At 43.0% G+C, this 16994-nt stretch overlaps 1 protein-coding gene across 8 annotated transcripts in view; it reads right to left on the bottom strand.

The window, feature by feature from the left end:
- Nucleotides 1–534: 534 nt before the first annotated feature.
- The window catches only part of PHF8 (PHD finger protein 8), a 103149-nt gene continuing 86689 nt past the window's right edge, over nt 535–16994 (bottom strand). For 7 of the 8 annotated variants that reach the window (XM_054544606.1, XM_054544611.1, XM_054544610.1 and 4 more), the window contains 4 exons: nt 7958–8067; nt 4034–4370; nt 3015–3099; nt 535–1910 (listed from right to left, as the gene is read on the bottom strand). In XM_054544606.1, coding sequence (XP_054400581.1) covers nt 1832–1910; nt 3015–3099; nt 4034–4370; nt 7958–8067 — 611 coding nt within the window. In that variant the 3' untranslated portion in view covers nt 535–1831. Of the gene's footprint in view, nt 3100–4033; nt 4371–7957; nt 8068–16994 lie in introns of all 8 variants that reach the window. The other variant, XM_054544609.1, reaches the window with a different exon arrangement.

Raw genomic sequence — 16994 nt, forward strand, 5'->3', positions numbered from 1 at the left:
TTTGTTTCTTCGCTGGCAGGATGAGGGTGTTGGTGAGGATGAAATGAATCAATAAAGTATTAAGAGCAGTGCCTGGCACAAGAAAACAAGTGCGATAATTGTGAAAACAAGCTCTGATAATTATATTCTTCTAACCCTTGTACTGGCCCTAAGCACAGTAATCAAGTCCAGATTGCACAACAAGTGCATGGCAGAGAGAGGGAAAGAAAAAAAAAATCCCACATTCACAGAGAGGACACACTTGCAAAAGCAGTCTCTGGAAAGCCCTCCCATTGAACTTGTCAGGCCCCTTTGAATTATTGCACCCTTTCTTTTCTGCTCAGTCCGCTTCTGATGATCTACTTCAGGTGTGTGAAGCATGTCCCTCCTGAGGGTGGGAATACCCTTCCCACTTCAAGCATAAGGCCGAGCACCAGGGAAATGCCCGACAATTTGCTGAGGGAGAGACAAAGAGTACAAGGAGAAGGCAGCACTCCCGGACCCTGCACCACACCACCACCCTCACCACAAAAAAAAGAATGCCAAGCAAAGCAATTGCCAAGATAAATCACTTTTATCTCTATAGGAAAGGGAGGATCTAAAAAAAATATAAATTACATTAGTAACACAACATAAGAAAAAGACAGGGGCAAAAACAACAGAGAAGTCTGAACGATGCTACTCTAACCTATTTATAAAAAGGCCCTGCATCAGAAATTCACAATCCTACCCACTTCTAAAAATATATTTAGACATGTACAGAAGCGGTGGGCTTGTTTTTAAATTGTTTGCTTTTTTTGTAAAAATATATTAAAGGTGAATAGAAATCCTCTCTCCCTTCCCCCTATCCAGCCCCCAGCTAGGGATTGGAGATCAGGGGTAACTATCTCATGGTGTTCTAAACCTTGATTACTAACACTCCCAACCCCTCCCCAACTCACTTCACTTAGAACCTGAAACATTAAAAAAAACAAAAACAAAGACATCAGCCTCTTTGGAAAAGCATAACTCTGAGGGTAAACTTGCTTTTCATTGGAAACAACACAAAACAACAAACGGGGCTCCAAGAACCCAACTAAGCTAAACGAAACCCAGTCAAACAGAGGCTGGGTTTCAGCTCCACAGAAAACTTCTAACAAAGAAACAGAGGGAAAAGGCCGGAATCGGGGGGGATTTGCTAGCAATTAGCTGCCTTTGAAAGATCAAGAGGGGGTGTTAATGGACAAAAGGGCTGGGGACCTGATCTTGGTTACAGCAGTCACCGCATAGTCAGGCAGTTGCCTATACAGGGACAGAGGCTTCTCCTGCCCTCCCCTCACTACCCTCTGCTGCCTTGAAATCCCCAAAATAAGCAAAGTTGGGCAGAAACAGAGGGGAGGGGAGTAGGGACTCACGTGCTAGGGGGGAGGTAGCCAGGCTTTTTGCCTTTGGTGTGACTAGATGGAGAACTGCTTGGCCCCTGGGGTCCCCAAGGTAGAGAAAGCAAATGGGCTAAAGGAACCCCTGATTCCAAGGAAGGAAAGTAGAAGCAGGGCAATGGAGAAAAGAAAGACAAACTGGAGACACAATGACGAAGGAAGCCTCACAAATTCCCTGTGGCCTGCATGGTAGCTATTAAATTCCCCAGAAGCACTGGGCAAGCTGGGGTGAGGTTGGAGTGGGTGGTACAGGTGGAAAGGGCAAGGGTACACTCCACTTGGGTAGTGCCAAATGGAGGTGGGGGGATGTTCTCCATCGAGTCCAGATTGCCAGTGAGGCAAGGCGGTGGGAGGTGGGGGCACTGTCTGGACAATGGAGACAATCCACGAAGGAAGGACAGGGGAAGGGAGGATCGGATGGATGGTCTGCTTCTTCACGGATGGGCGTCTCTTCTCTTCAACTTGGGCTCGTGAATGGCCTGTCTGCATTCTGCTTGAACGATGACCTGTCGTCTGGAAGTGCAAAGGCCCAGGAGTGAAGATGTGAGTCCTGAGGTCTTCTTCAGACCAAGACCTCAGGTGGAGAAAGAAGCATGAAAAGTTCCCGATGGAGGACCCAGGTGTGGGCCGTCCCGCCACACCCTCCATAATGTCCAGGCTGTGCTCTGTGGTATAGGCGGAGCAAGCAGGCTGTAGGGCCAGGGTTATCTGCGTCATTGGCAGGTGCTTTCAGGTTTCTGGGAGATGGTTTTCCACCTGCCAGGGCCCAGCCACAGCCACAGCCACAGCCACGTGGATAATGTTCTACATGATTTCAAAATCCAGGCAAATCCCTGGAGCTCACCCTAAAACAAGTGGCCTCATGTGTAGCCAGCTAAAAGTAGCTTCCTCCAACGGGCTACAAAGCCATGGTCAAAGGCTTGGGCATCTGACCACTCCCTACCTTGACAAGTGATAGGAATCACCTTTCTTCCGAAAGGTAAGTGAAGTTGGCATTTCTAGGCCACTTCTGGAAATGGCCCACAGTGGGGCAGGAAGGAGGCTCTAGGCCTTCCTCTTCATTTCCATGAAGCATTTGGCAAGAGGGGCCAGAGACCACAGCCTTCTCCCATGAGCAAGTCTGGAGGTGGGGCATGTCCACTGGACTGGGGAAATGGGGCAAACAGAATGGGTGGAGGTGGGCAGGCTTCTGGATATAGGGCTAGAGTTGCTGAAAGTGTCAAGCACTGGGCTTCCCACTTCATAGCTCAGGCTCCTTCATACCTCTCCTCATCCTGCCTTCCAGCTCTAGCGGGGGATGAAGAGTAAAGAACAGACAAGGCAGGTGACAGGGGAGTGGTCTGGACGAGTAGAAAAGAGGGTTCTAGTCAGCTGGAAACCTCTCCCATTTACCTGCTACTCAGTGGAGAAGGCAGGCAGGATGCTCTAGTGAAAGTGGGGAAGGGAACTAGAAGGAGTCGGTGGAGGGGTCCATGCCTTTGGTAAGTTCCAAGAAAGCAGGACAATGCACCTCAGCACCTTGTCCAGGGCAGATAGGATCCAGGAGTGCCCCAAGAGTTGACAACGGAGAAGGCAATGGGGGTAAAGGGGTGAGGGGTGGGACACAGGAGGGCTCACAGAAGTAGTTTGCCATTTCTGTGGATTTTCAGGATACGGCCGAGTCTCTGCTTTGCTGTGGCCAGGCCCTTTTTGGGACGCTTTCCTGTGGGGGAAGGGAAAAGTAAGCAAGGGCTTTGGCAAGGGCTTCAACACCAAATCTGGCACCAACTGCCCTCAGACCACCTCCCCTTCCTGTTTCTCTACCCACAAAGTTTCTCCATCCCTAGACCATATTGGGCAGAAAGCCCTCCTTAACTACTTCCAACCAACACCACATGTTTGACTCTTCCTCCTATGACCTCCTGTAGTAGCAACAGACTCCCTGATTACAGTTTGTCTAGTTCTTTTTCTCCACTGATTACTCTGGTCCCAATCATTTTCCTTCCAAGATCCTGCAGGGAGGTAAATGTGCTTCCATACCCTCTTATCCTACCCACCAGGACTGGACAAGTGCCTGGTTAGTGATTAGAGCTCAGTGTCCCTGAAGTTGCCATCCCTAGGGCCTTGCTTCATTAGAAACTCCCATCTTCATCATCCTTCAACATCACACCAACCTCCATGCCCTTGAGCTGCATACTCTAGGGACTGGGCTTTGAAGACCAAAGTGAGGGAAAGGAAGGCTTCAGTCCTCTAACTCTTTGTTGTCTCTGTCTCCCCACATTAAATCCCCTCTCATGTCCTATTTGACTGCCTCCATATTTGATCAGTTCATCTCCTCCCTCTCCATTCCCTCTGGCAGAGCCCCAGGTACTCTTCCTGCCTGCCTGAACATGTATATGTGCCTCCTCCCTAGAGTTCCCATCTCTAGCCCACCCTCTACCTCCTTCTGGCCACCAGAAGGATCTTTCAAAACTAAAACCTGATCTTGTCTGTACTTCAAATCAGTCAACATCTCTCCATGGCCCATAAGATCAAACCCAAGCACCTTAGGTTGGCCTTCAGTGTCCCTCCCTGGTATTGTCATCTACTAGAGCACTTAGGATTTAGGGCAGGTGGCTCTAAGATCCTTCGGTTCTACAACCATATGGCCATTGTACCTTGTCCTGCCTGATTGCTCTGAGAGCCAACTGAAGGGCGCCGCTGGGTCAAGAAGACACCGGGGGCCATAGGTGTAGTGCTGCGATTTGCCTGGGCCATGCCAAAGGCATTGGGACGAGCGGTGTACTCATGGTCAGCGAGACTTCCTGACAGGGCCTCTTGTTTAGGCTCAGGAGGAGGCAGGGGTGAGGAGGAGGTGACAAGCTGTGGTGTGGCAGCCACAGTGGGGGCTGGTACTGTCAGACTGAGATTGGAGTCTTGAGGGCGAGGCTGTTCTACCTCCTTCAGCAAAGGCTTCTTCTTGATATATTTCTTCTTTTGGGCCTTCTGTAGCTCCTGAAACACAAGCCAAGTAGGAGGAGAGATTCAGGAGTGAAGAAGACAAGCTCCTAGGAAAGGAACTAACTAGACAATGTCCAATATGGTTGTGCAACCTGCCACCCTCTCCCTTACCTGCACCAAGTCTAGCCTGGATGTACACACAGCACGTAACAGGCCTTCCAATACCTGAGATCATCTCTTTGTTATCATCCATCCTTAAGTCACCACTGTCACTTATTAGTACGGTGCCAAGAAAGCTGTAAATGAATTTGGAGACTAGGATTTTGGTCCTAGTGTTGCCACTAATGAGGTAGACCTTGGACACGTCTAATAATAATAACTAAATTTACATCAGCAGCTGAGACACTTTATATACTTTATCTCATTTAATCCTCGTAACAGCCCTAAGAAGAAAAAATCCTAATTTTACATATGAGAAAATGGAGGTGCAGGGATATTAAGTAACTTGAGCCCAAAGCCTCACAGCTGAAAAGTAGTTGGGACCAGTATTTAACCAGGTCTATCTGAAGAGACACCTTGCAAACTTCTCAAAGTGGAAAATCTGAGTGTAGAAAGATTAGAAAGATTATTAACTTTGGAATGAGATAAATCTGGTTCAAATCCAGGCTTGTGTCCCTAAATTGGATGACTACGGTCAAACTGACTAACCTTTCTGAATCTCAGCTACCTCATCTATAAAACAGGTAAAATAATATCTGCTTTTTAGGATTTTTGAAAAAATTAAGTGATGACATAAAAATACACAGCACATAGTAGATATTCGACAAGTGGTTAGTTATTATTCTACCTTCATCTTTTATAATGGCTTCACTTCCTCTTGCTGGTCTTTTTCTTTTAACAGAGGGCTTGACAATCCTCCAGGTCACTGGGTCTAAAAACCTCACTTTGGGGATGGGAATGACAAATAAGGAGTTGTGTCACTTCGTATCTCAACCATCCACTGCATAGCGGACACTTGTATAGTGGGTATCTGGAGCCCTGAAAACCTGGAAAGGTGGTGCTGAGAGCATGTAAATCACTTCACCTTCTGAAATGCTACACAGCCACACAAACCAACTCAGTGATTACATTTTTTTGCCTTCTCTTGGCAACACGAGCCTACTCCTACCTTTGGAAGATCTCACAGGCTGTGGCTACCACAGGCATTTCTGGGGTACAATAATAATAATATTAGTAATACATGCCAACCACTCTTCTATAATTACTCATTTAATACTCACAAATACCCAAGAAGCAAGAATTATAATCCCATTTGAAGGATGAAGAAACTGTGGCACAGAGAGGCTAAGTCATTTCCCTAAGGTTACAGGACCAGTAAGTGGTCAAACTGGGATTCACATCCAAGCCATTTGGCTTCAGAATCTCTTCCTTCAGCCAAACTGCTATTCTAACCATACCAGGAACTGCATTTCTGTCCCTTTTTCTCTCACTTAAATCCAGAATTACCTCTTCATATCTAGATCACTAGCCTAAATTTTGCTACCTTTGCTGCCAATCTCTTTCACATATAATTTATCCAGATACTCCCACAGACAACTAGACCATCTTATGACAGAACCACTTTCACCTTGCCAATCCCCTTGCTCAAAAAGCTGTTAGCAGATCCCCGCCCAAGTTCAAACTCCCTGGCCTGACATTCATGATCTTCCACAGTCTGGCTGTTTACACTTAGCCAACCCATAATGATAATGATGAAAAGCTAACAGGCCTATAGTACTTACTCCATACCAACTGCCATTCTAAAAGAGCTTGTACATACATTACCACATTTAATCCTAAAATGAAGTCTATGAGGAAATGAGGCAAAGAGAAATTAACTTGCCCAAATGGTAGAACTATTACGTAATTTAAATCCAAGCAGGCTGACTCTAGAATCCATTCTTATAACCATTACTTATTTTAACTAATTCCCCAACATGAAATCTCCAATACAGAAAGATGTTTCATTCATTCATTCATTCATTCATTCATTCATTCATTCACTCACCCACCCACCCCAATACTGACTAAACACATTTTCTGACCATAGTGGGGATGCCAAGTTAAATTAAATATATTCCCACTCTTGAAGTATTCATAGTTTAATAAGAAACACCAAAACATACATTTATGATTGTAAGTACCACGAGAGAATGTTGTAGAAGCATATAGAAAAAGTCCTCTGAAATAAAGTGGTGGTAGGTAGTACGAAGGGCTGTTAGGTAAGGCATCTGATAGGGTATGATTCTCAATGGGTAAAAGAAACATCTTGTGTAAAGGCACAAAAGCATGAGACAATCTGATATACTCACTGAGGGGACTATGAGTATTGCAGTGCAGTACGGCTGTATAAAGGGTGTGCATGAGGGGCTGGAAGGAGGTCAGGGAGATGACTAGAGACCAAATCAAGAGGACTTTAAGAGGGCTTTGTGTGCTATACCAAGGAATTCCCTTCTTCTAGAATGCCTCCCTGGCCCCTACCAGAAGCTTAGCTTGCAAAGCCCCTCCCCAATTTCAAAACCTCTTCTTTGAGGTAATCTCTGATCATCCCAAACAGAATTTAGCTCCTTAAAAGGCACTACGAGTAATTTTCACACCTTTACTTAATTTATATTTATAAAACAGTAGAACCCCCTTTTTCAAATTACAGCTTACACTGTATTGGGTTATACATAAGAGACAGAAGTTCTGGTCAAAGAAGATTGCCAAAGATTTAAATACTATTTAAATAGGATGTAATGACTGAACTACATAAGCATTTATTTAAATAGAAAGTAATATGAAATTTGAAGTTAGAGGATATGAGTTTGAATTGTCTCCTCCATTTACTGGCTGTATTATCCTGAGTCAATTAAAGAGAGCTTCATTTTCTTCACCTATAAAATGATGAAAATATCACCTGTTGAACAGGGCTATTGGGCAGATTACATTACACATTATATATGGAAGCAACTAACAAAGCAGATGCTTAATAGTGCTCTAAGCTATAGGATATGGGATTAGGAGCTAATGGGATATTGATTGCAAGATAACCAAAGAATTCACCTCCAAAGGCTCCTAAGCACATTACACACATTAAAGAACTTTTAGATGTAATGCTAGGAGGTGAACTTGATTCTAGTGAAGATCACTCTTTAGGACAAAAAAAATATTGGTGGGTGAAGATAAAGATAATATTATTTCATAAAGAGGACAAGAAAAATTTCTAATCAACCAAATTCCAATACTGGTGGGTGGCTGAGAACTCGAGTGTACTCAGCTGAGTCACCCCCTCAGGGCTTCATATGAGAGCAAAGGAAGGATCTGGTCCTTCTCATCTGAGAGGTTTTTACACACCAAAAAAGGTAAGTGGGTTTTTCTCTGGCCTAATATTTTCTTTATCCTAAATCATGTCAACTGTGTAACCTGTGGAAGTAGCTTATCATTGAGTTGGGATAAGAGGGATTTAAGAGGGGGCTGGGATACTGCCAAGGATAAAGATCAAAGGTTACTCAATCCCCACTGAGATAAAGGTGGGATCCTATCAGCCTGCAGGTCTAAGTGTTGAGGCTCTAAGTCAAACTGCTATTAGCTGCAGGGTGACCTGGGGTGTCAGCACCTACCTGCTGGGCCAGCTTTGCAGCTGCTGCAGCCAAACCTGTCTCAATAGAGGCTACCCGGGTCCCCTCACGCACAGGACGGTCCTGCTTTGGCAGAGTTGGGGTCACACGGGCTGCAGGGGAAACAGGATGAGAAGGTGTCACTAAGACATTTATCTGAATGCTAGCCATATTCCCCACCTCCAAGCTCTCCAAAGGTAGTCTCATTGGTCTTCCTGCTTCTAGCTTTTTATGAAGCCAGATTTTGCTTGCCATCACATAAGAACCTAATTCACCAATGCGCAAAGCACACACTGATTAAAGGATAAAGGTGAACCTCCCAGAGGGAAAAAGAAAAAAAATGTGAACCTCCTTTGGCTGGGCATGGTGGTTCATGCCTGTAATCCCAATGCTCTGGGAGGCTGAGGTGGGACCCTGTCACTACAAAAAATTAAAAAGTTAGCCAGGTGTGGTGGCATGCACCTGTAGTCCTAGCTACTTGGGAGGCTGAAGTGGGAGGATCGCTTGAGCCCAGGAGTTTGAGGTTACAGTGAGCTACGACTGTACCACTGCACTCCAGCCTGGGCAACAGAGTGAAACTCTGTCTCTAAAAATAGAACAATAAGCCAGGCCAGGTGCAGTGGCTCACACCTGTAATTCCAGCACTTTGGGAGGCTGAGGCAAGTGGATCACTTGTGGCCAGGAGTTTGAGACCAGCCTCACCAACATGGCGAAAACTTCGTCTCTACTAAAAATACAAAAATTATCCGGGCATGGTGGTGCACGCCTGTAGTCCCAGCTGCTCAGGAGGCTGAGGTACGAGAATTGCTTGAGCCTGGGAGGCAGAGGTTGCAGTGAGCAGAGATTGCGTCACTGCACTCGAGCCTCGGCGATACAGTGAAACTCTGTCTCAAATAATAATAATAAAATAATAATAAAAATAAAAAGTTAATCTCCCTGAACTGGCATTTAAGTTTGTCCCATATTCTGCTTCTGGCCCACTTACCTCTCCAACCTTATTTCCACATCCATATTCTCAGCTTCTCCAGACGGATGGCTTCCTTATTACATCTCCAGAGTGTGTACAGCTCATCCTCTCTCCCTATGCTTTCATCCTCACCATCCACACTATCTAGAGTACTATCTTCCTTTTTATCTGCCTATTCAAAACCTACCCATTCTTAAGCTGAAATCAATCTCCTACACAAAACCTCTTTGGTTCCATTGATCTTTTTCCTCTGAACTTACGATCTGTACAAATTACTTGATACATAGCACATACCACCTTGTCTCATTCTCTAATGCTGATGTGTTATTCTGTCTACCAGCCAGGCTATGAGTTCCTGAAGAAGACCACCCTCTTGCATGACTCTTTTATAATGCCTTACCAACCTGAAATCAAAAAATACTCATCCCACCATTTCAAAAGGAAGTGTATTTCAGGATAACCAAACAGCCCTAAATGATGACAGACAGCTCTTCTTTACAGAAGAAAGCCAGCTACTAAATGTAGAAGGAATGACAGAATTAGAAAATCACAAGCTGGCAAGTCCTAATGCAACAACTGATTCTAGGGAATTGGACATTCACATAGCACCAAAATATTACCCATTCACCTCAAGAAGAAAAAAACTTATAATGATGAGATCAAGAGATTACCACTTTAAGTATGAACTTTACTGTCACTAATAGAAAGCACAACACAACTTCACGCACCTCTTGATGAGAAGCAATAGGAAATTCACATCACCTGAGAAGTAGTTTTGCTGAAGAGCTAAAATATAGCAAGCCATTCATATTACTTTCAGTGTTTAGGAAACAGGTATAGAAAAACAAGTTAAATGACACCAGAAGAAAACAAGCAGACATTCTACAAGATAAACTGGCTTAGTCTCTTTAAAAAGACAATGTCACAAGTAAGCAAACAGACAAATCTAAAGATAGGACATGCTACAGCGCAATTACACCAGTGTCAACATCAATAGCACAGAACAAAAAAGGGGAGAGTGCTCTAGATTGAGAGGGTTAAAAGGCATTCAAATGCCACATGGACCCTGTTTAGACCCTGATTTAAACAAATCTAACATAAAAACACCTTTTCATGGTTTGACAATTTAGCAAATTTGATTTTGGACTTGGAATTAGATAAAGAATTATCAAATTATTGTTAGTTTTGTTATGTATAATAACAGGTTGTAAGGTTTTGTGAGAAAATGTCCATTTTTTAGAAATACATACTGAAATACTTGGGGGAAATGGCATAATAACTGGAGTTTGCTTTCAAGCAAAGAAAAAAATTTTAAAGACAAGATAGTGATAAATGAAGCCAATATGGCAATATATTAATAACTGTTCATTCTCACTGGTGGATATATAGGAGCTCAATAAACTATTCTATTTTTATTTATTTTTTGAGATGGAGTCTTGCTTTGTCGCCCAAGGCTAGAGTGCAGTGGGGTCACCTCAGCTCACTGCAACCTCCACCTCCTGGGTTCAAGCTATTCTCCTGCCTCAGCCTCCTGAATAGCTGGGATCACAGGCATGCAACACCACGCCCGGCTAATTTTTGTATTTTTAGTAGAGACGGGGTTTCACCATGTTAGCCAGGATGGTCTTGAACTCCTAACCTCAAGTGATCCACCCACCTCAGCCTCCCAAACCACAGGCATGAGCCATCATGCCCAGCCTTATTATATTTTTAAAGAAAAAAACGATTGTCACAGAAAAAAGATGTGGTGGTGCTGCTGACCTAGATTTAAACTCCTTGGTTAGCTATTGCTATTATAAAGGAGAATTTCTGGATAAGCAGTATGCAGATTCTAGAACAAGCAATTCGGAAGGCTGAAATTCTTTCTTTAAAGGTAACATTTGTTTAAAACATGATGTGAAGCAAATTTACCAAATGTTGATGCATAATTTTCAGTCATGGATACTTGGATATCTTTTATATTGTTCTCTATAGTTTTGTATGTGTGGTGGTTTTAAAACATGACCCCAAATCCCATGACACCTTTCCTACTGATAGGTGAGGTCTGTGCCCCACTCTTGAATCTAAGCAGGCTTATTTGCAACCTATAGAATATGGTATAAATGACACTATATGACTTTTGAGGCAAGGTCAGTAAAGGCAATTTCAGTTTCCACACTGCTTGTTGGAACACTCATGCTTTTAGCAATCTGAACCACCATGTAAGAAGTTTGATTGCCTTGAGGCTGCTGAGCAGTGAGGAAGCTAGTCACATGGAGAGGCCACATGTTGGCACTTTCAGTCTTGTGTGTCCTCCCAGACCAGGCATCAAACATGTAAGTGAAAGACTTCAGATAACTCAAACTCTTGGCCAACAAGTCACCCCCAGCCTTCAAAGTTTTTCCAGCTGAGACCCCAGACTTCATGCAGTAGAGACAAGTTGTCACCATTGTGCCATTTCCAAATTCCTGACCCACAGAATACATGAACATAAGAAAATGGTTGTTTTAAGCTGGGGAAAAAAGAACCCTCCTTGATTAGACCTGGGTTATGGGAGGGAAAAAACCTATAAAAGATATTTTGTGTAAACAGTTGGGGAAATTTGGTTATGAACCGGGTATCTGAAGATCTTAGGGAATTATTACTAACTTTGGTTAAGTATAAAAAAAAGTAGTGTGGTTACACTGGGGAATGGCGGATGTCCTTATTTAATTTTTCTGAGATGGAGTCTCGCAGTCAAGCAGTGGCGTGACCTCTACTCACTGCAACCTCCACCTCCTGGGTTCAAGTGATTCTTCTGCCTCAGCCTCCCAAGTAGCTGGGATAACAGGCACCCACCACCACGCCTGGCTAATTTTTGTATTTTTAGTAGAGACGGGGTTTCACCATGTTGGCCAGGCTGGTCTTAAACTCCTGACCTCAAATGATCCACCCGCCTCGGTGTCCCAAAGTGCTGGGATTATAGGCGTGAACTATTGCACCTGGCCAGATGTCCTTATTCTCAGGAGATACTAAATTATTAAAGGGTAAAATATGTTATGATGACTTTGAAGTGGCTCAGCAAAAACTATAGATAGCCAGATAGATACAGATAAGAGGAATCAAGCAACTACAGCAAAATGTTACAACTATAGAATCTGGGTATTAAGACTATGGGTATTCATGTGCTATCCCTTCTACTTTTACATATGTTTAAAAATTGTCGGCCAGGCACGGTGGCTCACGCCTGTAATCTCAGCACTTTGAGAGGCTGAGGCGGGTGGATCACCTGAGGTCAGGAGTTCGAGACCAGTCTGACCAACATGGAGAAACCCTGTCTCTACTAAAAATACAAAAAATTAGCTGGGCATGGTGGTGTATGCCTGTAATCCCAGCTACTCAGGAGGCTGAGGGAGGAGAATCGCTTGAACCCAGGAGGCAGAGGCTGTGGTGAGCCAAGATCGTGCCATTGCACTCCAGCCTGGACAACAAGAGAGAAACTCCATCTCAAAAAATAAATAAAATAAAAAATAAAATAAAATAAAAATAAAATTGTCATAATACACTTTGGGAGGCCGAGGTGAGCAGATCACCTGAAGTCAGGAGTTTGAGACCAGGCTGGCCAACATGGTGAAACCCCGTCTCTACTAAAAATACAAAAAAATTAGCCAGGTGTGGTGGCACGTGCCTGTAATCCCAGCTACTTGGGAAGCTTAGGCAGGAGAATCACTTGAACCCCGAGGGCGGAGATTGCAGTGAGCTGAGATCACGCCACTGCACTCCAGCCTGGGTGACAGAGTGAGACTCTGTCTCAAAAAATAAAATAAAATTGTCATATTAACAAATTTTAAATAATGAACAAGACTAAGAGCTTATAATAACCAAATGCATTGTGTAATCCTTGAATGGACTCTGGTTTAAGTAAGCCAATTACAAAAGATATTTTTGGTGCAACTGGGGGAAATTTGAATAAGTACATGGTACTAGATGATATTAAGAAATAAATGTTGGCCGGGCGCTGTGGCTCACGCCTGTAATCTCAGCACTTTGGGAGGCCAAGGTGGGCGGATCACGAGGTCAGGAGATCGAGACCATCCTGGCTAACACAGTGAAACCCCGTCTCTACTAAAAATACAAAAAATTAGCCGGGCGTGGTGGCAGGAGCCTATAGTCCCAGCTTGAACCCGGGAGGCAGAGGTTATAATCAGCCGAGATCATGCTATTGCACTCCAGCCCAGGCGACAGCGTGAGACTCTGTCTCAAAAAAAAAAAGGGCATGTTAAAGGGAAACCTTCAGGCTGAAACCAAAGGACACTAGACAATTGAGTCTGCATGAAGAAATAAACAGCACTGGTAAAGGTAACTAGATAGGTATATTTAAAAGACATTATCAACATATTTTTGTAACTTTTTCTAACTGGATTAACAGACAATTACATAAAGCAATTACTATAACCCTATGTTCATGAACACGATGTATAAAGATGTAATTTGTGACAGTAATAGCATAAAAGAGAAGGGTAATTGGAGCTATATAGCAGCAAAGTTTCTGTGTAGTATTGAAATTAAGTGATAATAGGCTGGGCGCGGTGGCTCACGCCTGTAATCCCAGCACTTTGGGAGGCCAAGGCGGGCGGATCATGAGGTCAGGAGATGGACACCATCCTGGCTAACACGGTGAAACCTCGTCTCTACTAAAAATACAAAAAATTAGCCGGGCGTGGTGGCGGACGCCTGTAGTCCCAACTACTCGGGAGGCTGAGACAGGAGAATGGCGTGAACCCGGGAGGCGGAGCTTGCAGTGAGCCGAGATCGCGCCACTGCACTCCAATCTGGGCGACACAGCGAGACTCTGTCTCAAAAAATAAAAAAAAGAAAGAAAGAAAGAAATTAAGTGATAATAATGTGAATTAGAATGGTATAAATTAAGTTGTTAATCCCCAGGACAACCACTAAGAAAATAACTTGGCCGGGTGCGGTGGCTCGTGCCCGTAATCTCAGCACTTTGGGAGGCTGAGGCGGCTGGATCACCTGAGGTCAGGAGTTTGAGACCAGTTTGGCCAACATGGTGAAACCCTGCCTCTACTAAAAACACAAAAATCACCCAGGCTTGGTGGCGTGTGCCTGTATTCCCAGCTACTTGGGAGGCTGAGGCAGGAGTATCGCTTGAACCTGGGAGGTGGAGGTTGCAGTGAGTCGAGATTGCGCCACTGTACTCCAGCCTAGGCAACAGAGTAAGACTCCATCTCAAAAAAACAAAACAAAACAACAACAAAAAAAACCCTCACATATAGAGATAAAAAAAAAAAAAGGAATTAAAATGGGATCCTAGGGCTGGGCAAGGTGGCTCATGCCTGTAATCCCAGCACTTTGGGAGGCCAAGATGGGTGGATCACCTGAGGACAGGAGTTCGAGACCAGCCTGGCCAACACGGTGAAACCTCATCTCTACTAAAAATATAAAAATTAGCTAGGCGTGATGGCAGGCACCTGTAATCCCAGCTACTCAGGAGGCTGAGGCAGGAAAAGAATTGCTTGAACCCAGGAGGCAGAGGTTGCAGTGAGCCAAGATCACGTTGCTGCATTTCAGCCTGGGTGACAGAGTGACACTCTGTCTCAAAAAAAAAGGGGGGGGGGTCCTAGAAAATAGCTATTAAACACAAAAGAAGGCAGTAACTAATGGAGGAATTGAGGAACAAAAAATAAGACACATAGAAAACAAATAGCAAAACGGATATTGTGAATCGAACTTTGGCAGCTATTAGAACCCTCCAACTGAAAGGCAGATGTTGGCAGAATGAATTAAAAATGACCCTACTATATGCTATCTATACAAGACACACAGTTTAGATTTGAAGACCCAGGTCGAAAATAAATGGATGAAAAAAGAGATAACAATAAAAGTGGTACTCAAATGAAAACCACAATGGCTATACTAACATCAGACTTTGAGACAAAAATCATTACTAAAGACAAGGAAGAGCATTTTATAATGATAAAAAGGTCAATCCATCAAGAAGGTATAATAATTACAAACATATGTGTACCTTACAACAGAGGCTCAAAATAGATGAAGTGAAAACTGACCAAACTGATGGGAGAAAATAGATAAATTCAATAATAATAGCTGGAGACTTCAATACCACATTTTCAATAATGGATAGAGCAATTAGAAAATCAGCAAAAAACGGATGGGTGTGGTGGCTCACGCCTGTAATCCCAGCACTTTGGGAGGCCGAGGTAGGTGGATCACAAGGTCAGGAGATCGAGACTATCCTGGCTAACATGGTGAAACCCCATCTCTACTAAAAAATACAAAAACTTAGCCGGGTGTGGTGGCAGGTGCCTGTAGTCCCAGCTACTGGAGAGGCTGAGGCAGGAGAATGGTGTGAACCCAGGAGGTGGAGCTTGCAGTGAGCCAAGATCATCCCACTGCACTCCAGCCTGGGTGAAAGAGCAAGACTCTGTCTCAAAAAAAAAGAAAGAAAATCAGCAAAAAAAACTAGAGATGTCATAACACGTAAGATTTTGCTTAAAATGCCTTGAAAAAAAGAATAAAGCAAATACAGCAAAATGTTCATTATTAAATCTCGGTGACAGATATATATATATAGGTGTTCATGGTAATAACCTCTTGAATTTTATCTTATGTTTGAAAACTCATAACAAAAATTTTTTAAAAGGAAAAGTATTTACTGACTGTTCTGGTGCTTATGATTATTGTAGCACTATAGTACATTTCATTTACTTTCTCTATCCCAATATTCTTTAAGCTAATTATACCTGTTTACTTTTTAAGTTACTTTTAGAATGAATTCCCCACAAAATTCCATTAGGATTTTGATTTAGGCTAGTGTTAAATGTACACATTAATTTGGAAGGAAATGACTCTTTACAACACTCAGTCTTTATCACCAGGCACATGGGAAATCTCTATTTCTTCATGTCGGTTCCACACTATCTTCTTACAGTTATTCTTGCATATTTTATATGTTTGTTGCTATTGTCAATAGCATTTCTTTTTCTCAGTACATTATGGTTATTACTAATACGGTACTTCTTGATTTTTGGATAGCTGGTATATATCCAATGATTTACCCAATTTACTGAATTCTCTTATCAGTATTAGCAGTTTTTAGGTGATTCTCTTTCATTTTCTGATATCACATAATTATATCATATCTCTATTTTTATTTCTATTTTTTGTAGAGACATAGTCTTACTATGTGGCCCAGGCTGGTCTTGAACTCCTAGGCTCAAGCAACCCTCCCATCTCACCCTTCCAAAGTGCTAGGATTACAGGCATTAACCACCATGCTCAGCCCCATACCTGTATTTTCTATATCGATTATAAAATTATATCTTATCTTTCACTCATCAAATATTTGTTAACCATCTCCTACAGGCCAGGCACTAGGCAAGGTGCTACAGATACAATGACAGCCAAAAGTGAACAGGATTCTCACCCTAATGGCTCACATCATGATTTGGTCTCTTCATTTCTAATAGTTACAGTTCTTATTTCTGCTTCACTTCTAATTACACTGGCATGAACTTCTAGAACAATACTAAATAATAGCAGTGTTAGTGGACACATTAGTCTTATTCCTGATCTTAATGGGAATCCCCTTAGTAGAATGCCTTAGCAGAATGCATCTTTTTTAAGAACTCACTTTGAAAATGTGATAAAAATTACTAAAGAAATATACATACACAGATGCATGCATTTACATAAAATTTCAATGGAATATTAATAGGAGATTCAAAGGTCCATGAACACCAATTGATGCATCTGTGCTCTACAGTTTCATCCTATTGGGTTAAACTTGGTGTTCTTCATTTTAAAGAACTATCTTTTTAGTTAACTAAAAGCCACTTTTTAAAAGTTTGCAGTTTTTTGGCTGGGCGTGGTAGTTCACACCTGTAATTCCCAGCACTTTGGGAGGCTGAGGTGGGCTAATTACTTGAGGTCAGGAGTTTGAGACCAGCCTAGCCAACATGGTAAAATCCCATCTCTACTAAAAATACAAAAATTAGCCAGGCATGGTGGTGGCGGGTGCTTTTAATCCCAGCTTCTTGGGAGGCTGAGGCAGCAGAAGACGCAGCAGAATCGCTT

This window comes from Pongo abelii, chromosome X (assembly GCF_028885655.2).
Source record: "Pongo abelii isolate AG06213 chromosome X, NHGRI_mPonAbe1-v2.0_pri, whole genome shotgun sequence".
Taxonomy (NCBI): domain Eukaryota; kingdom Metazoa; phylum Chordata; class Mammalia; order Primates; family Hominidae; genus Pongo; species Pongo abelii.